Genomic DNA, 20,499 nt, shown 5'->3' with positions numbered 1-20,499 from the left:
GGCTTGGACCTCAGTTTAGCTCCGCAACAGAATGGGTGCTTGCACTCCGAGCTCATTTTCAGGAGATGTTCCCCCTGAGCGGGCTTCATCATTTATCCTGTGCCTGATGTGTCAACCAATCCCCACCCTCGCATCGCGCGATTTGCCGGTCGCGGACATTCGCGACCAACACCAAAAGCAAATCCATGAGCCTAGTAACCCGCGTGTCGTCAGCCTGGCCAAGGTTCTCTGCGAAAGGCCCAGAGCACTGAGTTCGATCGCAGATCGCCCTGACCAGACAGATTAAGGGGATTCCCACTGTACCTCGAAAGAGCCGCTCTCAGCCGGCCTGACGGCCGTTGCCCACCCAGGAGCCTCGAGGAGGCGGCGGCGGGACTTTCTTGGAGGAGGGGAAGTTTGGATAGTTTTCGCTACAACACTATCCTTCTTTACTAAAAATTTCCTGGTTGCGCCCAGGTGCTAGCGTTTGAAATCACACACGTTCGCACTGTTTAGACAGCTCTCCCTCCAACAACAGATGGTGCGGGGTATCCGACCCCCCGCGACTTACCGATCTGTTGGCCCATCCCGGGCAAGTAGATAGGGACAAAAAAAAAAAGGCACGATCTGCTAGGGGAACCTTCGTTCCTCCAGCAGACCGGGCTATCTGCTCCCCTCCACACGAGGAGGAGCAGATTGAATCTTTATTGAATTCATTTACAATTTTGGGTTGAGGGTTCTTGTCTTTTGACTTAGTCCCCCTTTTACAACAAAATTTATTACTTCTATTCTAATTTCCTATATATTTATTTATTTTATTTTATTACAAAGATTTTGCCGTTTCATCGCAGAAGTTTTTCGGTTCTCCTCTTCTATTGTCTTCATTCTTCCGACGCTCCTCTTCTTTTTGATTACTTTTCTCCTTTCTTTTTCCATATTCTTCCCTTCGTCTTCTTCAGGTTTGGCGTCTTTTCCTCTGCGGGTGTTCCTCTTCTTGTCTTCCTCTCCTTCCCGAGGTTCCGTTTGGCTGGGTTTTCTTCTTTTCCGTCCTCTTTTCCTTCCTCTTCTTGATTAACAGCTTTTCAGCGCGGGTTCTCCTCTTCTTATCTTCTTTTCTTCCCTTGTCCTTAATGCTGCTACAATTCCTTGCGCTTCTCTTCTTATTTTCTTTTGTCTACCTTCTTTTTTGGAGTTTTTATCATTTCGAGTAGTGCGATTCAGTATTATTCTACTGATTTCGCGAACTGTTTTATGATATTTATGTCTAATACGAGAGCCTCCTGAATAATTGAGCCATACTTCTTTCCGGGGCATATGGTGCCAGATCCTGTGCCTGTGTAACTCAAATCTGATGCAATCTTCAATTCTATGTTGCGCATTATCTGTTTTATTGCATAGCGTGCATGTGTCTTCTTCTGTCTTCCCAATTTTCTTTTCGTATGCTTTAAAATTTCCGTGTCCGGAGAGCATTTGCGTTATTTCCGAAGTGAAGCGAAAATTAAATCTTTCCCTTGTCTCAACTGATGGAAAGATATTATATGTGTTTCTGCCTTTTGTAGATTTGCTCCATTCTTTGTTCCATTGTTTGATTGTTTCGGATCGGAGTAAGCGTTTTAGTCTGCTTATACTTGTTTCCTCGTTCAGGTCGTCTGATTGTAATGCGAAATGTCGCCAAGGAATTTGTTTTTTCCACTTGATGATTGCAATTCTTCCTGATATCCGGAATTTTATGGGTGGAGAATTGGCAATAATTTGCAGGGCCTCCGTAGATACTGTGGAGTAGCTCTTTGTGATTGTAATTAGGCAAGCTCTTAGGGCTTCATTCAATTTTCTGTTTATTCTTGAGAGTGCCGCTCTATCACCCCAGCTTTCACACCCGTATAGTAGTATTGGAATTGCAACTCCTTCGTAAATTTTGCGGAAGGAGGGTGAGCCAAACAGTTTTTTGCAGTGTCTTCTTGTGGCGTAAAATATAGTCTTGATTTTGCCGGTTACATAATTTGCGTGTTCTTGGAAATTTAGGTTTTCATGTAAAACGATACCTAAATATTTGACGCACTTTTTTCTGGTAATTTGTTTTTCATAAACTCGGACTGTGGGATTTCTGATCATGCTATTACCCATGACCAGGAACTGGCACTTGTTGGTTGACAGAGTCAGTTTATTCCTTTGGCACCAGTTTTCTATTATAGTTATAAGATTTTTTGCTTTTTCTTCCATTTCTTTCCTAGAGCTACACGGGATAGTCGCTGCCAGATCGTCGGCGTATGCAGTTAGATTGCAACCTGGGGGTAACTCTTCTCGAAGAAGGTCGTTCACTATACAGTTCCATAGGAGAGGACCCAGGACTGATCCTTGGGGGCATCCCTTGGTTGCTGTTTTGTGGATGGTGACGTTTTTGGATTTAAATATCACTTTTCGATCCTCGAAGTAACTTCTAAGTGTATTTAAGATCTTATCCGGAGCCTTTAGGCGTCTGAGTTCCTTGATTATTGACGGCCACCATGCGGAGTCAAATGCACCTTTTATATCGAAGAATGTGGCTAGTGTGTATTTCTGTTCACCTTCTTGTATATTATTTATTAGATGTTCAATGGCTTCTGAGGTGCTTTTCCCCTTCTTAAAACCAAATTGCGGGGCTGGTGTTAATGTTTCAATGCCAATGTTTTGCTCGAGTTTTAGTTTCAGGATTCTCTCGAATACCTTCCCTACTTCCGATAACAGCGAGATAGGACGATAGGATCCCGGTTTACTTGGATCCTTCTCCTTTGATTTTAGTATGGCGTGTAGTTTCCCAATTTTCCACTGCTTGGGAAAGTAATTCATGTAGAGACTGTCATTAATTAGTCTTGTCAAAATGGGGGTTATTGTTTCTTCTGCCTGTAGGAGAACTTTCCCATGCACTTCGTCCAGGCCGGGTGCCTTGTTGCTTTTAATCAGGAATATTTGTTCTCTTACTTCGCCTTCCAACGCTTTAATTTCCGTTTCATTTCCTGGATTTAGAAAGTATTCGTTTCGAATGACTGAGTGTTGCTCGTCATCCGGTGTGTCGTCTGGAAGTAGGTTATCTAGGGTATTCTTCATTGCCTCAGGCAATAGTTGAGTGGTTCCATCAGGGATGGACTGGGCCCCTTGGGCTATTGGAGTTCTTAGTTTACCTGAGAAGAGTTTATAGGTAAACCCCCATGCATTTTTGTTAAAGTTTTCTGAGGAGAACTTTTCCCAGCTTTTTTCTTTTGCGTACTTTATTGAGTGTTTATATCTTCTAAGGTGTTGTTTGTAGGCATTTTTATGCCATTCCCGATCTTCATGTCTACTGTTCTGGTAGGTTTTTAACAGTTGTTGGGTTTTCTTCTTCATTTTGTGGAGTTTATCGTTCCACCATGGGCAATGGGATGGTCTCGGAATTCTTTTCTTGATAACTTGATCCATTGTTTTCTTGATTGCAGCTGTGAATGCATCAACTCTTTTGTCTACGTTTTCGCAGGTAGGTTCCCATAAGATTTTTTCCACACTCCAGAGGGCCTCTTTTAGCTTGACGTTAAATTTGTTCCAATTTACACTTCCCAGGTTGTATAACGATTCGCCTTTAGAATACTTTGTTTTGTTCTTCCATAAGCTGTAGGTGATGATTCTGTGATCGCTATTTATTTTCCCTAGATTTATTGTCCATTTATATATTTAATTTATGGCATTGGCGAGTAGATAGGGACAGTGGGAATCTCGTTAATCCATTCATGCGCGTCATTAATTGGATGACGAGGCATTTGGCTGACGACTAAGGAGGGAAATTACTTCCCCATCCTCATTTCCGGGATTTTTAAGTCCCCCGTGGACTTTTTATTTCGATCTGTTGATTCCTCTCGATTATCTTTGATCCACTCTCTAGACGTCCTTATCTCGGGTTGGGTCGGTTGGCTCAGCGGGGGGCGTTGGATTGTCCTTCCCCACCCAGTTCCTCCGGACCACCCTACCAATGACCATCTTTGGGGTGATTCGCCTTGCTAGAGTACAAACCTCCGCAGTGATCGTCGAGACCGCGGTAGAACCGCGAATTGGTGATGCGTGGGCTGGCTGCGGCACCCTCACATCTTGGGCTCCCCCCTTTTTTCTGTCGTAGGGACCCTTGTGGTTTCTTTCCGTATAAACGGCACACCACCTGAAATAATTACTCACTTGTTTTGGTTATTGTTTGTACTCACATTAACACTATGACTAGATTATAATAAATTCTAAACAGGTAAACTTAACAATTAATAAACGTTTCACATTATTTACAGTAACAAGCTTGGAGCTACTTTACATATTTACAACAATACTTTCGTATTTTTGCCACTTCAGAGACTGTGGCAGGAATGGTTGTCTCGTCACTGGTTCAAGCACTATCTAAGTCCATAAAGCATGCAAGCATAGTCAAGCTCGACTTGAGCGTATCCACTGATAGTGCTCGCAAATACGCTTTCGTCGCCTAGCCGAGCTCTTTTAGGTGAGCCTTCGTTTCCTTGGGAAGGGCTCCCCGGGCCCCCACTACTATTGGCAACACTGCCTACCGTTGCCTCGAACATTGTTTTGGCTTGGGGTATCAGTCGCTCGTACTTTTCAAGTTTCTCGGAGTGGGCGGCTTCCAGGGACCCTTCCGCCTCGAAACTGACGGTGGCGTCGATAACGTAGACCACGTCTTTCAACGCCACCACCAAATCAGGCATCAGGTACTCCCCTTCCGTGCCCCCGGAAACCTCTGCTCTCTCGCGACTTTTGCTTCAGGGATCTTCAGGAAGTGGTCCTCAAGGCTCCTCACGATTGCCTCGTGTCGCCGAATGCGGAGACCTTTCACGGCGACGAACTGGCCTAAGATGTGCCCGATCGTCTCGACTCGGGCTCCACACCTACGGCACAAGGGCTCACGCCCCTGATTCTGGCGACCCCGCTTCAGGGCCTCACGCGTGGCTACGGTGTTCGTCCGGAGTTTGATCGTCTCAATCTCCCGCGAGGGGAGGAGGATCCCGCCCTCCGTGAGCCAACAATTGGCGTTGGGGTCATCCTCAAAGTATGAGATGCCCACACCCTGCGACTTCCTCGAGGACCATTCCTTAATTTCCCTTTGGCAGAGAGTCTTTTTAATTTTCTCTATCTCTCCCAAGCCTTCGGGGGCTCTTATTCTCAGACCGCGGGCCAGGTCCCTTATGCGGTCATCGATCCTGCTTGCAGCTATTATGGACCGAGTCAGATGGTCTTCACTTTCCTTCAGACGAAGCATCGACCTAATGCTTGAGATCGGGATTGCGTAACGCAACCGAGGCATACCTAGCCCACCGTCCCTCCGTCGCGCGTGGAACACGCTAACGACGGTGGAATTGGGTAAGTGGTAAATCTTGCGATATACGTTACGCAGACTAAGGTCTAACCTTTCCAGGGCTGAGACCGAAGGTCCTCCCGCACTCAGTCAGTAAAGGAATTTGGGAATAATAAATGAGCGTATTAGGTGTAGTTTCTCGCTAGGCTTCAATGCGAGGCTCCCTGCTCTTTCTACCCTGCTTTCCAGACACTTAGCAGTGGCTCGGTAGTCCATTCCGTACCACGGACTTACCGGCATTCCCAAATATGTGACCGATTTTTCTGCGTCGGTTACAGGGACGAATGAGTCCCCAATCATTAGCATCGGGTCCTCAATGGCGTAGGTTCTCCTGAGCTTGCGGATCGAGAAACAGGTACATTTGCTCGCATTGAGTCTCATGCCTAGGGCATCGAGGTACTCAACTACGGCATCTATCAACCGTTGGCATTCGTTCGCGTTTTGACCTATCAGGGTCAGGTCGTCGGCAAAAGCGAGTACGGGAAGTTTCCCAGATGGAACTACTGCTCCCAGGCTGGATTTCTCCAACCTATCGAGGTGAGGGTCTAGAACCACATTGAACAGGAGCGGCGAAAGGGGGTCTCCTTGCTTGACACCCCTGCGGATGTCCAGCTGGATACCCCTCCCGAAACCCCCTATCTCCGTGGAAGACCCTGTGTACATTTCCGCGACGAGTCGCTGTACGTGTGGGTGCACCCCCTTCTTGCGTAACGCCTTTAGGATCGCAGAGTGCGGCACCGAGTCGAACGCCTTGGAGACATCCAACAGAGCTACCGTGGATCCGCCGTTGACCTTGGCTTGCTTCGTTAACTCGCTTAAGAGGAACAAATTGCTAAAGCAGCCGTTTTCCGATACAAAGCCCTTCTGCCTCGCGGAGAGAGTCACCGACCTTCCAAGCCTTTCGGCTATGAGGGCCGAGTACAATCTCGAGACGAGGGAAGATATTGTAATCGGTCGCCAATTCTCTGGTTTTCTCGTATCGCACCCATCCTTCGGAAGGAGGGTGGTCCTGTTCTTTTTCCACTCTCTTGGAAAGAATCTTGTGCCTAACAGTAAGTTAAAGAGCTTCGCCAATACCTTTGCAATCCCCGGGAAGTTCACCAGATGGTGTTTCGTTATCCCGTCCAAGCCAGCTGCGGTCCCTGGACGGGTTGCCCTCAGTCGTATCCTCACCTCCTTGGGGCACAAATAATCAAAAAAAAAATTATTGTTGATCGATTTCACCATGGAATCATCAAGGCCCAAGTGGTCCTCTGCAGCTTTACCCCAGAGTCCCTCGTAAAGGCTCCGCACCGCGTGGGCGGGCGGTTTCTCGTCCTCGTCACCTCCTTGCCATAAAGAGTCCAATCGATCGGAAACAACCAGTCTAGCTAGTCTTCGCGGACAATGTTGAAACATATCGGAGCTCCTAGCGTATGCAAATCTTTTTCTCCCCCCCCGCGGGTAGGGGGATAGAGAATACTCCCGCAGTATCCCTGCTTTTCGTAAGAGGCGACTAAAAGGGCGGGGAGAAAACCCCGAAATCAAACCCCAAGCCAGCAAGGGATGCGTCCGGACAGTGCTGTGGATCCACTGTCTGTGAGCGGCCATACCATCTGGCCTGCGATCCGCCCAGGTGTTTGCCGTGCCTGGGGACCCATAAGGGAGAGAAGGGGATCCTGGAGGGTGAGCTTTCTGGTTCCCAGCAGGGTGTCGGATGCCCTGTATGGACCGGGGAGTGATACCCCTCTTCGGCCCCGGATTTCGTGTAAACGGGAGGCCGGGAGCTAGCCACTCCCGGTCAATCGGCTTCCGTCGCGTTTTCGCTCCGGTGGCGAGTGCCAAGGTTGTGGGGGTCTGCGTAGGGAGGTCGGAGATGTAAGGGTTTTGGTGGGCCCTTGCACCGAAGATCCACCCCGAAACAGACAACCACTCCAGAAGCGCTATATCCCTCGAGTTAGCCCTGGCGACCGCTCCGGTTTGGCGGAGTGGCGTCCCAAATGTGTGGCTCCGTGGCGGGTGGGGAGGCCGAGGGACGAATCATTTCTTATTATGGAGGAAAAACCCTTTCCACCACTAAAAAGATCCCGTCCGGACACCGGCGGGGGAGAAAAGTGTATCGGCGCATGTAAGCGCTATTTAATTATGTCGTGCATAAAGGAAGGTGAAACCTTGAAAAAGGTTTCTCCCTTCTTAATTCGCAGAGTGTTATCACAGATTGTGCCTGGGGACCCAAAGAGCGTGAAGAAGCTCAGGGATGGTACACTACTTATAGAGACCCTGATCGACACACAGAGCGAAAAACTGCTTGCTTTGGGAATGCTCCATGACATTCCGATTAAGGTGGAGGTGCACCGCACTCTTAACACCTGTCGGGGAGTCATCAGTCACTACGACCTCCTATACGTGGACATCGAAGAAATCAAGAGAGAAATGTTCTCTCAGGGAGTGACTGATTGTCGTCGACTCACCACGAGGCGCAACGGAGAAAACGTGAACAGCACCTCCGTGATCTTGACGTTTGCGCGCGATAGACTACCCGACAAGGTGTTTGTGGGCTATGAATCGGTACCAGTGAGGCCATTCATCCCGAATCCCGTGCGTTGTTTCAAATGCCAACGGTTCGGCCATGTCGCGTCGCGCTGCGAGGGCAAGGCCACCTGCCCGCGCTGTGGCAAAGACGCGCACGAGGATAAAGAGTGCTCTTCGGAACCTCTTTGTGTGAATTGCGAGGGTACACACCCAGTGTACTCTCGTGATTGCCCGAAGATGAAAGAAGAGAGGAAAGTCATGGAGATAAAAACACTGGAAAAAATCCCATATGCGGAAGCGAGGAGAAAATACAGGGCGCTAATCGCTCCAACTTTCTCCCGGTCCTTTGCTTCCGTTGCAACCACGCCATGTGTAAAGTGTACCATCGCCACGCAGACAGAGATCCCGAAAGAATCCCCAATAGAAACCACGCAAGTGCCTAAACCAAAAAGGGTGAAGGATGGAAAGAGTAAGGTGGACAAGGAGCCACCTACTCCTGTGGGCCCTTCAAAGAAGAGCCCACAAAAAACCACCAAGGGGAACACGCCAAAAGGGCGTGAGAATACACCTTCCCCGCCGCCTCCAGTGAAGCCAAAGAAGCCGGAGGTAATTGAAGAGGACCAGAGTATCTCTGATACTGAGGTCTTCGCAAACGAGTGGAAGAGGAAACATCGCTTCAAGCGATAACCTCAATAGAGTTGGTCATCTCCCTTTTTAGTCATCTTATTTATTTATATATTTATTTATTTATTTATTCATTTTAATTTAACACTTAAAATGTGTTCCATTCTGCAGTGGAACTGCAATGGCTTTTATCGGCACAAGGAGGAGCTGGCCATTTTAATCCAAGATTTTAAACCCTCTTGTATTTGTCTCCAAGAGACCCATTTTAAGGCTGAAGATAAGGGTATTCTGAAGGGGTTCACTGTTTTTAGAACGGATGACCTAAGTGGCCAACGAGCCCAAGGGGGAGTAGCAGTTGCGGCCCGTGAGGCCCTTTACACCTCGCGAGTCCAACTGAACTCTCCATTCCAGGCCGTCGCTGTCACGGTGCACACCCCTGAGAGGATGACGTTATGCAACGTGTATCTGCCAGAGGGTGCACCGGTGACCCGCCTGAACCTTGAAGCCCTTGTCCACCAGCTTCCTCAGCCGTTCATTTTGATGGGAGATTTTAATGCCCATGATCCTCTCTGGGGAGGGCCAGAAACCCAAAGCAATAGGAGAGGTCGAATTTTATCCAACTTTATTGAGGATTTTAACCTGTTTTTATTAAATAGCGGCGAAAAAACCCGGTTTAACAGCTTCAATGGGGAATTCTCAGCAATAGATCTTTGTCTATGCTCGAGAAGTCTAGCCCCAAAGCTGAAAATGTCCACCCACAACGATCTCTGTGGGAGTGACCATTTTCCTCTTCTACTCGTTAAAGAAGACTCTTCGCCCACCATTTCAAAACCGCCGGAAAAGTGGCGTATTAACCGTGCGGACTGGCCACTTTTCAAGCGTACCTTTACATATAAACACGACGCAAGTTTCGACGCGTTGCACAACGTCGATAAACTAAGTTCAACCCCCCCTGCGGGTAGGGGGTTAGAGAATACTCCCGCAGTATCCCTGCTTGTCGTAAGAGGCGACTAAAAGGGCGGGGAGAAAACCCCGAAAACAAACCCCAACCCCCCTGCGGGTAGGGGGTTAGAGAATACTCCCGCAGTATCCCTGCTTGTCGTAAGAGGCGACTAAAAGGGCGGAGAGAAAACCCCGAAATCAAACCCCAAGCTAGCAAGGGATGCGTCCGGACAGTGCTGTGGATCCACTGTCTGTGAGCGGCCATACCATCTGGCCCTCGATCCGCCCAGGTGTTTGCCGTGCCTGGAGACCCGTAAGGGAGAGAAGGGGATCCTGGAGGGTGAGCTTTCTGGTTCCCAGCAGGGTGTCGGATGCCCTGCATGGACCGGGGAGTGATACCCCTCTTCGGCCCCGAATTTCGTGTAAACGGGAGGCCGGGAGCTAGCCACTCTCGGTCAATTGGCTTCCGTCGCGTTTTCGCTCCGGTGGCGAGTGCCAAGGTTGTGGGGGTCTGCGTAGGGAGGTCGGAGATGTAAGGGTTTTGGTGGGCCCTTGCACCGAAGATCCACCCCGAAACAGACAACCACTCCAGAAGCGCTATATCCCTCGAGTTAGCCCTGGCGACCGCTCCGGTTTGGCGGAGTGGCGTCCCAAATGTGTGGCTCCGTGGCGGGTGGGGAGGCCGAGGGACGAATCATTTCTTATTATGGAGGAAAAACCCTTTCCACCACTAAAAAGATCCCGTCCGGACACCGGCGGGGGAGAAAAGTGTATCGGCGCATGTAAGTGCTATTTAATTATGTCTTGTGCAGAGGAAGGTGAGACCTTGAAAAAGGTTTCTCCCTTCTTAATTCGCAGAGTGTTGTCACAGATTGTGCCTGGGGACCCAAAGAGCGTGAAGAAGCTCAGGGATGGTACACTACTTATAGAGACCCTGAACGACACACAGAGCGAAAAACTGCTAGCTATGGGAATGCTCCATGACATTCCGATTAAGGTGGAGGTGCACCGCACTCTTAACACCTGTCGGGGAGTCATCAGTCACTACGACTCCTATACGTGGACATCGAAGAAATCAAGAGAGAAATGTTCTCTCAGGGAGTGACTGATTGTCGTCGACTCACCACGAGGCGCAACGGAGAAAACGTGAACAGCACCTCCGTGATCTTGACGTTTGCGCGCGATAGACTACCCGACAAGGTGTTTGTGGGCTATGAATCGGTACCAGTGAGGCCATTCATCCCGAATCCCGTGCGTTGTTTCAAATGCCAACGGTTCGGCCATGTCGCGTCGCGCTGCGAGGGCAAGGCCACCTGCCCGCGCTGTGGCAAAGACGCGCACGAGGATAAAGAGTGCTCTTCGGAACCTTTTTGTGTGAATTGCGAGGGTACACACCCAGTGTACTCTCGTGATTGCCCGAAGATGAAAGAAGAGAGGAAAGTCATGGAGATAAAAACCCTTGGAAAAATCCCATATGCGGAAGCGAGGAGAAAATACAGGGCGCTAATCGCTCCAACTTTCTCCCGGTCCTTTGCTTCCGTTGCAACCACGCAATGTGTAAAGTGTACCATCGCCACGCAGACAGAGATCCCGAAGGAATCCCCAATAGAAACCACGCAAGTGCCTAAACCAAAAAGGGTGAAGGATGGAAAGAGTAAGGTGGACAAGGAGCCACCTACTCCTGTGGGCCCTTCAAAGAAGAGCCCACTAAAAACCACCAAGGGGAACACGCAAAAGGGCGTGAGAATACACCTTCCCCGCCGCCTCCAGTCAAGCCAAAGAAGCCGGAGGTAATTGAAGAGGACCAGAGTATCTCTGATACTGAGGTCTTCGCAAACGAGTGGAAGAGGAAACATCGCTTCAAGCGATAACCTCAATAGAGTTGGTCATCTCCCTCTTTAGTCATCTTATTTATTTATATATTTATTTATTTATTTTAATTTAACACTTTAAATGTGTTCCATTCTGCAGTGGAACTGCAATGGCTTTTATCGGCACAAGGAGGAGCTGGCCATTTTAATCCAAGATTTTAAACCCTCTTGTATTTGTCTCCAAGAGACCCATTTTAAGGCTGAAGATAAGGGTATTCTGAAGGGATTCACTGTTTTTAGAACGGATGACCCCCCCCCCGCGGGTAGGGGGATAGAGAATACTCCCGCAGTATCCCTGCTTGTCGTAAGAGGCGACTAAAAGGGCGGGGAGAAAACCCCGAAAACAAACCCCAAGCCAGCAAGGGATGCGTCCGGACAGTGCTGTGGATCCACTGTCTGTGAGCGGCCATACCATCTGGCCTGCGATCCGCCCAGGTGTTTGCCGTGCCTGGAGACCCGTAAGGGAGAAAAGTGGATCCTGGAGGGTGAGCTTTCTGGTTCCCAGCAGGGTGTCGGATGCCCTGTATGGACCGGGGAGTGATACCCCTCTTCGGCCCCGGATTTCGTGTAAACGGGAGGCCGGGAGCTAGCCACTCCCGGTCAATCGGCTTCCGTCGCGTTTTCGCTCCGGTGGCGAGTGCCAAGGTTGCGGGGGTCTGCGTAGGGAGGTCGGAGATGTAAGGGTTTTGGTGGGCCCTTGCACCGAAGATCCACCCCGAAACAGACAACCACTCCTGAAGCGCTATATCCCTCGAGTTAGCCCTGGCGACCGCTCCGGTTTGGCGGAGTGGCGTCCCAATTGTGTGGCTCCGTGGCGGGTGGGGAGGCCGAGGGACGAATAATTAATTATTATGGAGGAAAAACCCTTTCCACCACTAAAAAGATCCCGTCCGGACACCGGCGGGGGAGAAAAGTGCATAGGCGCATGTAAGCGCTATTTAATTATGTCGTGCATAAAGGAAGGTGAAACCTTGAAAAAGGTTTCTCCTTTCTTAATTCGCAGAGTTTTGTCACAGATTGTGCCTGGGGACCCAAAGAGCGTGAAGAAGCTCCGGGATGGTACACTTCTTATAGAGACCCTGAACGATACACAAAGCGATAAACTGCTTGCTATGGGAATGCTCCATGACATTCCGATTAAGGTGGAGGTGCACCGCACTCTTAACACCTGTCGGGGAGTCATCAGTCACTACGACCTCCTATACGTGGACATCGAAGAAATCAAGAGAGAAATGTTCTCTCAGGGAGTGACTGATTGTCGTCGACTCACCACGAGGCGCAACGGAGAAAACGTAAACAGCACCTCCGTGATCTTGACGTTTGCGCGTGATAGACTACCCGACAAGGTGTTTGTGGGCTATGAATCGGTACCAGTGAGGCCATTCATCCCAAATCCCGTGCGTTGTTTCAAATGCCAACGGTTCGGCCATGTCGCGTCGCGTTGCGAGGGTAAGGCCACCTGCCCGCGCTGTGGCAAAGACGCGCACGAGGATAAAGAGTGCTCTTCGGAACCTTTTTGTGTCAATTGCGAGGGTACACACCCAGTGTACTCTCGTGATTGCCCGAAGATGAACGAAGAGAGGAAAGTCATGGAGATAAAAACCCTTGAAAAAATCCCATATGCGGAAGCGAGGAGAAAATACAGGGCGCTAATCGCTCCAACTTTCTCCCGGTCCTTTGCTTCCGTTGCAACCACGCAATGTGTAAAGTGTACCATCGCCACGCAGACGGAGATACCGAAAGAATCCCCAGTTGAAAACACGCAAGTGCCTAAACCCAAAAGGGTGAAGGATGGGAAGAGTAAGGTGGACAAGGAGCCACCTACTCCTGTGGGCCCTTCCAAGAAGAGCCCACAGAAAACCACCAAGGGGAACACGCCAAAAGGGCGTGAGAATACACCTTCCCCGCCGCCTCCAGTGAAGCCAAAGAGGCCGGAGGTAATTGAAGAGGACCAGAGTATCTCTGATACTGAGGTCTTCGCAAACGAGTGGAAGAGGAAACTTCGCTTCAAGCGATAACCTCAATAGAGTTGGTCATCTCCCTTTTTAGTCATCTTATTTATTTATATATTTATTTATTTATTTTAATTTAACACTTTAAATGTGTTCCATTCTGCAGTGGAACTGCAATGGCTTTTATCGGCACAAGGAGGAGCTGGCCATTTTAATCCAAGATTTTAAACCCTCTTGTGTTTGTCTCCAAGAGACCCATTTTAAGGCTGAAGATAAGGGTATTCTGAAGGGATTCACTGTTTTTAGAACGGATGACCTAAGTGGCCAACGAGCCCAAGGGGGAGTAGCAGTTGCGGCCCGTGAGGCCCTTTACACCTCGCGAGTCCAACTGAACTCTCCATTCCAGGCCGTCGCTGTCACGGTGCACACCCCTGAGAGGATGACGTTATGCAACGTGTATCTGCCAGAGGGTGCACCGGTGACCCGCCTGAACCTTGAAGCCCTTGTCCACCAGCTTCCTCAGCCGTTCATTTTGATGGGAGATTTTAATGCCCATGATCCTCTCTGGGGAGGGCCAGAAACCCAAAGCAATAAGAGAGGTCGAATTTTATCCAACTTTATTGAGGATTTTAACCTGTTTTTATTAAATAGCGGCGAAAAAACCCGCTTTAACAGCTTCAATGGGGAATTCTCAGCAATAGATCTTTGTCTATGCTCGAGAAGTCTAGCCCCAAAGCTGAAAATGTCCACCCACAACGATCTCTGTGGGAGTGACCATTTTCCTCTTCTACTCGTTAAAGAAGACTCTTCGCCCACCATTTCAAAACCGCCGGAAAAGTGGCGTATTAACCGTGCGGACTGGCCACTTTTCAAGCGTACGTTTACATATAAACACGACGCAAGTTTCGACGCGTTGCACAACGTCGATAAACTAAGTTCAACGCTGTTGGCGGCAGCTACCAAAAGTATCCCTCGTACGTCCGGGAACATTAATCGAGCTCCTGTCCCTTGGTGGAACGGGGAATGCGACCGGGCGATTCGGGCGAGGAAAAAAGCATTAAATATTTTTAGAAAATATCCCACGGCAACTAATCTGGCATCGTACCGCCGCCTGAGAGCGCGAGCTCGAAGGGCCGTGAAGGAGGCCAAGAGGGCTTCCTGGATAGAATACGTCTCTACCATCAACCATCGCACGCCGCTTGGTCAGGTATGGGACAAAGTCAAGAAAATCTCCGGGTCCAAGGGCTCATTTGTCATCTCGCCATTGCTTGTTGCTGGCCGGGTGGTTAATTCACCTGCCGAAATAAGCAACATATTTGCCAGTCAGTTCGCGGCCAATAGCAGTGACGAGGGCTATGCCGCGGACTTTGCGAACCTGAAGAGGCGATGCGAGAGAGTCCCTCTCAATTTTGGTGCAGGTCCTACAAGTGAATATTACAATGAGCCTTTCACGTCCTGGGAGCTTAAATCCGCCATCGAAGACTCCCATTACACCTCGCCAGGGGCGGACGAAATCCACAACGCATTTCTCCGGAACATTCCGGAAACTGCGATTGGGGAGGTCCTAAATACCCTCAACCAACTTTGGAACGAGGGCAGTTTTCCAAATGCCTGGCGAGAGTCCATCGTGATACCAATCCCAAAACAGGGCAAGGACAAAAATGACCCGAACAACTACCGTCCCATATCTCTCACCAGCTGCCTGTGCAAGGTGATGGAACGGATGGTAAACCGACGTCTCATGTGGTGCTTGGAGAGTCGACACCTGCTCTCCGACGCTCAGTGCGGCTTTCGGCGTGGCAGGTCCACGACAGACCATCTGGTGCGCACTGAGAACTTCATCCAGGAAGCCTTTCTCCACCGTCAACACGTCATAGCAGTCTTTTTCGACCTGGAGAAGGCCTATGATAGTGTGTGGCGATGGAGAATCCTCAACACGCTCCACAAGTGGGGATTTAGAGGCAACATGGCCCTATTTATCAGAAATTTTTTAACTAACCGCCTTTTTAAAGTAAGGACTGGGAAGCACTTATCCCGATCTTTTACACAGGAGAACGGGGTACCCCAGGGTTCAGTACTGAGCGTGACGTTATTTGCCATCGCCATCAACGACGTGGTGGAATGCATCAATGCCCCGGTGATGGTATCGCTCTATGTGGACGACTTAGCCATATTTTGCCGGTCGACACGACTGCCAAACGCTTCCAGGCAAGCCCAGGTGACTCTAAACAAACTGGGAGAGTGGTCGCGAAAGAACGGATTTCGTTTCTCAATGGAGAAAACGAAATGCGTGCACTTTCACCGTCTTCGCGGTTACCACGTTACCCCGACCCTAACCCTGTTGGGTAGGATTCTTCCATTTGTGGAGTCCGTCCGCTTTCTCGGCATGATCCTGGACCAAAAGCTGAACTGGCGGGAGCATATCCGCGTGTTACGCGAGAGGTGTCGCCAAACCCTCAACGTTTTAAAGTTTTTAACTCACTCCACTTGGGGAGCAGACCGCTCCACCATGCTTTTATTGTACAGAGGCTTGGTGCGATCCAAACTGGACTATGGTTCCATAGTGTATTCCTCAGGACGAGAGTCTTACTTGAGACCACTCACATGTGTCCACAATGCTGGGATACGGTTGGCCACCGGGGCATTTAGAACAAGCCCAGTCTCAAGCTTACTTGCAGACGCAGGGGAGCCTCCGTTGGAAACCCGCAGGATGATTTTAATGGGCAACTATGCCTGTAAAATTTTATCAGAGACAAACCACCCTTGTTTTAACATAGTTTTTAACCAACGGTTTTTAGACTTATTTAACAGGCGGAGAAGGGCAACTAGGCCCTTTGCCGTTCGTTTTAATGATTTTATTAATGAGGTAAATTTTACATTTCCTCAAATATGCCCCGTCTCCTATGCTAAGTATCCGCCTTGGTTAACACCAATGCCGGATATTAAAATCATTGCCAGTGCACGCCGCAAAGCCAAAACGACCGATTCCATATACCAGCAGCTCTTCAGTGCCGTCCTCAGCTCACTTTCTGACTTTGTCCCAGTCTACACCGACGGGTCAAAGTCAGAATCTGCATGCGCCTATGCGGTCGTGTCCCACTACCATGGAGTCGTGAGGAAAAAACTGCACACTTCTTGCAGCATTTTCACAGCCGAGCTGTCAGCCATAAGGACGGCCCTAGGAGAAATAAAAGAAAGCAATGGCTCTTTCCTCATCTGCACCGACTCGTTGAGCGCCCTAAAATCTTTATCCGCCTTTGCACCTGTGCACCCGATAGTCCAGGAGATCCATTATACCCTGTTGTCCCTTCATAGAAAGGGGAACAGGGTCTCCTTTATATGGACTCCTGGTCACGTCGGCATAAGAGGCAACGAAAAAGCTGACCAGGCAGCGAAGGATGCCCTTCGACAACCCGAAACCGACTCCACCTTGGTTCCAATGGAGGACGTGAAGGCCGCCTTGCGGAACTCGGTCCTGCATCAGTGGAAGGAGACTTGGCAGTCTCTTCAAAATAATAAACTCAGGGCAATAAAACCGGTCGTTTCACCATGGTCCTCTTCCATCCGGAACATTCGGAGGGAAGAGGTCATGATTACGCGCCTGAGAATAGGACACTCTGCCCTCACTCATTCGTACCTCTTTGCGGAGGTAAAAGAACAGCCCCGCTGCAATGAGTGTTTCCAACCCCTGACGATAAAACATATCCTGACGGAATGTACAACATACCAAAGGGCCAGAGACATGTTGAAGATAAGGGGAGACTTAAAAAATATTTTAGGGGATGACTCTGGGTCTATAAATCGAGTCTTAACTTTTTTAAGGGCAACTGGTTTAATGGGGCAGCTGTAGCTTCGGAGCTCATAATTTTAATGCTTTTGATTTTAGCATTTTCCTTTTTTTTTTTTGTTTATTTTATTTATTTATATATTTATTCGTATTTATCTGTTTACTTATTCCTAGTTTAAAAGGAACATAAGTTTTACGTAATGACAGTGGTGCAAAATGACCATAGCTGTCGACGCACCCTACAAACCCCTAAAACTACTGCTACGGATGACCTAAGTGGCCAACGAGCCCAAGGGGGAGTAGCAGTTGCGGCCCGTGAGGCCCTTAACACCTCGCGAGTCCAACTGAACTCTCCATTCCAGGCCGTCGCTGTCACGGTGCACACCCCTGAGAGGATGACGTTATGCAACGTGTATCTGCCAGAGGGTGCACCGGTGACCCGCCTGAACCTTGAAGCCCTTGTCCACCAGCTTCCTCAGCCGTTCATTTTGATGGGAGATTTTAATGCCCATGATCCTCTCTGGGGAGGGCCAGAAACCCAAAGTAATAGGAGAGGTCGAATTTTATCCAACTTTATTGAGGATTTTAACCTGTTTTTATTAAATAGCGGCGAAAAAACCCGGTTTAACAGCTTCAATGGGGAATTCTCAGCAATAGGTCTTTGTCTATGCTCGAGAAGTCTAGCCCCAAAGCTGAAAATGTCCACCCACAACGATCTCTGTGGGAGTGACCATTTTCCTCTTCTACTCGTTAAAGAAGACTCTTCGCCCACCATTTCAAAACCTCCGGAAAAATGGCGTATTAACCGTGCGGACTGGCCACTTTTCAAGCGTACGTTTACATATAAACACGACGCAAGTTTCGACGCGTTGCACAACGTCGATAAATTAAGTTCAACGCTGTTGGCGGCAGCTACCAAAAGTATCCCTCGTACGTCCGGGAACATTAATCGAGCTCCTGTCCCTTGGTGGAACGGGGAATGCGACCGGGCGATTCGGGCGAGGAAAAAAGCATTAAATATTTTTAGAAAATATCCCACGGCAACTAATCTGGCATCGTACCGCCGCCTGAGAGCGCGAGCTCGAAGGGCCGTGAAGGAGGCCAAGAGGGCTTCCTGGATAGAATACGTCTCTACCATCAACCATCGCACGCCGCTTGGTCAGGTATGGGACAAAGTCAAGAAAATCTCCGGGTCCAAGGGCTCATTTGTCATCTCGCCATTGCTTGTTGCTGGCCGGGTGGTTAATTCACCTGCCGAAATAAGCAACATATTTGCCAGTCAGTTCGCGGCCAATAGCAGTGACGAGGGCTATGCCGCGGACTTTGCGAACCTGAAGAGGCGATGCGAGAGAGTCCCTCTCAATTTTGGTGCAGGTCCTACAAGTGAATATTACAATGAGCCTTTCACGTCCTGGGAGCTTAAATCCGCCATCGAAGACTCCCATTACACCTCGCCAGGGGCGGACGAAATCCACAACGCATTTCTCCGGAACATTCCGGAAACTGCGATTGGGGAGGTCCTAAATACCCTCAACCAACTTTGGAACGAGGGCAGTTTTCCAAATGCCTGGCGAGAGTCCATCGTGATACCAATCCCAAAACAGGGCAAGGACAAAAATGACCCGAACAACTACCGTCCCATATCTCTCACCAGCTGCCTGTGCAAGGTGATGGAACGGATGGTAAACCGACGTCTCATGTGGTGCTTGGAGAGTCGACACCTGCTCTCCGACGCTCAGTGCGGCTTTCGGCGTGGCAGGTCCACGACAGACCATCTGGTTCGCACTGAGAACTTCATCCAGGAAGCCTTTCTCCACCGTCAACACGTCATAGCAGTCTTTTTCGACCTGGAGAAGGCCTATGATAGTGTGTGGCGATGGAGAATCCTCAACACGCTCCACAAGTGGGGATTTAGAGGCAACATGGCCCTATTTATCAGAAATTTTTTAACTAACCGCCTTTTTAAAGTAAGGACTGGGAAGCACTTATCCCGATCTTTTACACAGGAGAACGGGGTACCCCAGGGTTCAGTACTGAGCGTGACGTTATTTGCCATCGCCATCAACGACGTGGTGGAATGCATCAATGCCCCGGTGATGGCATCGCTCTATGTGGACGACTTAGCCATATTTTGCCGGTCGACACGACTGCCAAACGCTTCCAGGCAAGCCCAGGTGACTCTAAACAAACTGGGAGAGTGGTCGCGAAAGAACGGATTTCGTTTCTCCATGGAGAAAACGAAATGCGTGCACTTTCACCGTCTTCGCGGTTACCACGTTACCCCGACCCTAACCCTGTTGGGTAGGATTCTTCCATTTGTGGAGTCCGTCCGCTTTCTCGGCATGATCCTGGACCAAAAGCTGAACTGGCGGGAGCATATCCGCGTGTTACGCGAGAGGTGTCGCCAAACCCTCAACGTTTTAAAGTTTTTAACTCACTCCACTTGGGGAGCAGACCGCTCCACCATGCTTTTATTGTACAGAGGCTTGGTGCGATCCAAACTGGACTATGGTTCCATAGTGTATTCCTCAGGACGAGAGTCTTACTTGAGACCACTCACATGTGTCCACAATGCTGGGATACGGTTGGCCACCGGGGCATTTAGAACAAGCCCAGTCCCAAGCTTACTTGCAGACGCAGGGGAGCCTCCGTTGGAAACCCGCAGGATGATTTTAATGGGCAACTATGCCTGTAAAATTTTATCAGAGACAATCCACCCTTGTTTTAACATAGTTTTTAACCAACGGTTTTTAGACTTATTTAACAGGCGGAGAAGGGCAACTAGGCCCTTTGCCGTTCGTTTTAATGATTTTATTAATGAGGTAAATTTTACATTTCCTCAAATATGCCCCGTCTCCTATGCTAACTATCCGCCTTGGTTAACACCAATGCCGGATATTAAACTCATTTCCAGTGCACGCCGCAAAGCCAAAACGACCGATTCCGAATACCAGCAGCTCTTCAGTGCCGTCCTCAGCTCACTTTCTGACTTTGTCCCAGTCTACACCGACGGGTCAAAGTCAGAATCTGCATGTGCCTATGCGGTCGTGTCCCACTACCATGGAGTCGTGAGGAAAAAACTGCACACTTCTTGCAGCATTTTCACAGCCGAGCTATCAGCCATAAGGACGGCCCTAGGAGAAATAAAAGAAAGCAATGGCTCTTTCCTCATCTGCACCGACTCGTTGAGCGCCCTAAAATCTTTATCGGCCTTTGCACCTGTGCACCCGATAGTCCAGGAGATCCATTATACCCTGTTGTCCCTTCAGAGAAAGGGGAACAGGGTCTCCTTTATATGGACTCCTGGTCACGTCGGCATAAGAGGCAACGAAAAATCTGACCAGGCAGCGAAGGATGCCCTTCGACAACCCGAGACCGACTCCACCTTGGTTCCAATGGAGGACGTGAAGGCCGCCTTGCGGAACTCGGTCCTGCATCAGTGGAAGGAGACTTGGCAGTCTCTTCAAAATAATAAACTCA

The 20,499-nt window shown here is 49.4% G+C and overlaps 1 protein-coding gene across 1 annotated transcript; it reads right to left on the bottom strand.

The window, feature by feature from the left end:
• Positions 1 to 4,684: 4,684 nt before the first annotated feature.
• On the bottom strand, positions 4,685 to 5,236 carry LOC139686469 (uncharacterized). Its single transcript, XM_071583652.1, has one exon. The coding sequence runs from the start codon at positions 5,234 to 5,236 to the stop codon at positions 4,685 to 4,687; it is 552 nt and encodes a 183-aa protein (XP_071439753.1).
• Positions 5,237 to 20,499: the final 15,263 nt, after the last annotated feature.

Source organism: Hetaerina americana, unplaced genomic scaffold (genome assembly GCF_022747635.1).
Source record: "Hetaerina americana unplaced genomic scaffold, ioHetAmer1.1.p SCAF_142, whole genome shotgun sequence".
Classification (NCBI taxonomy): domain Eukaryota; kingdom Metazoa; phylum Arthropoda; class Insecta; order Odonata; family Calopterygidae; genus Hetaerina; species Hetaerina americana.
This window is presented reverse-complemented; position numbering and strand designations above follow the sequence as displayed.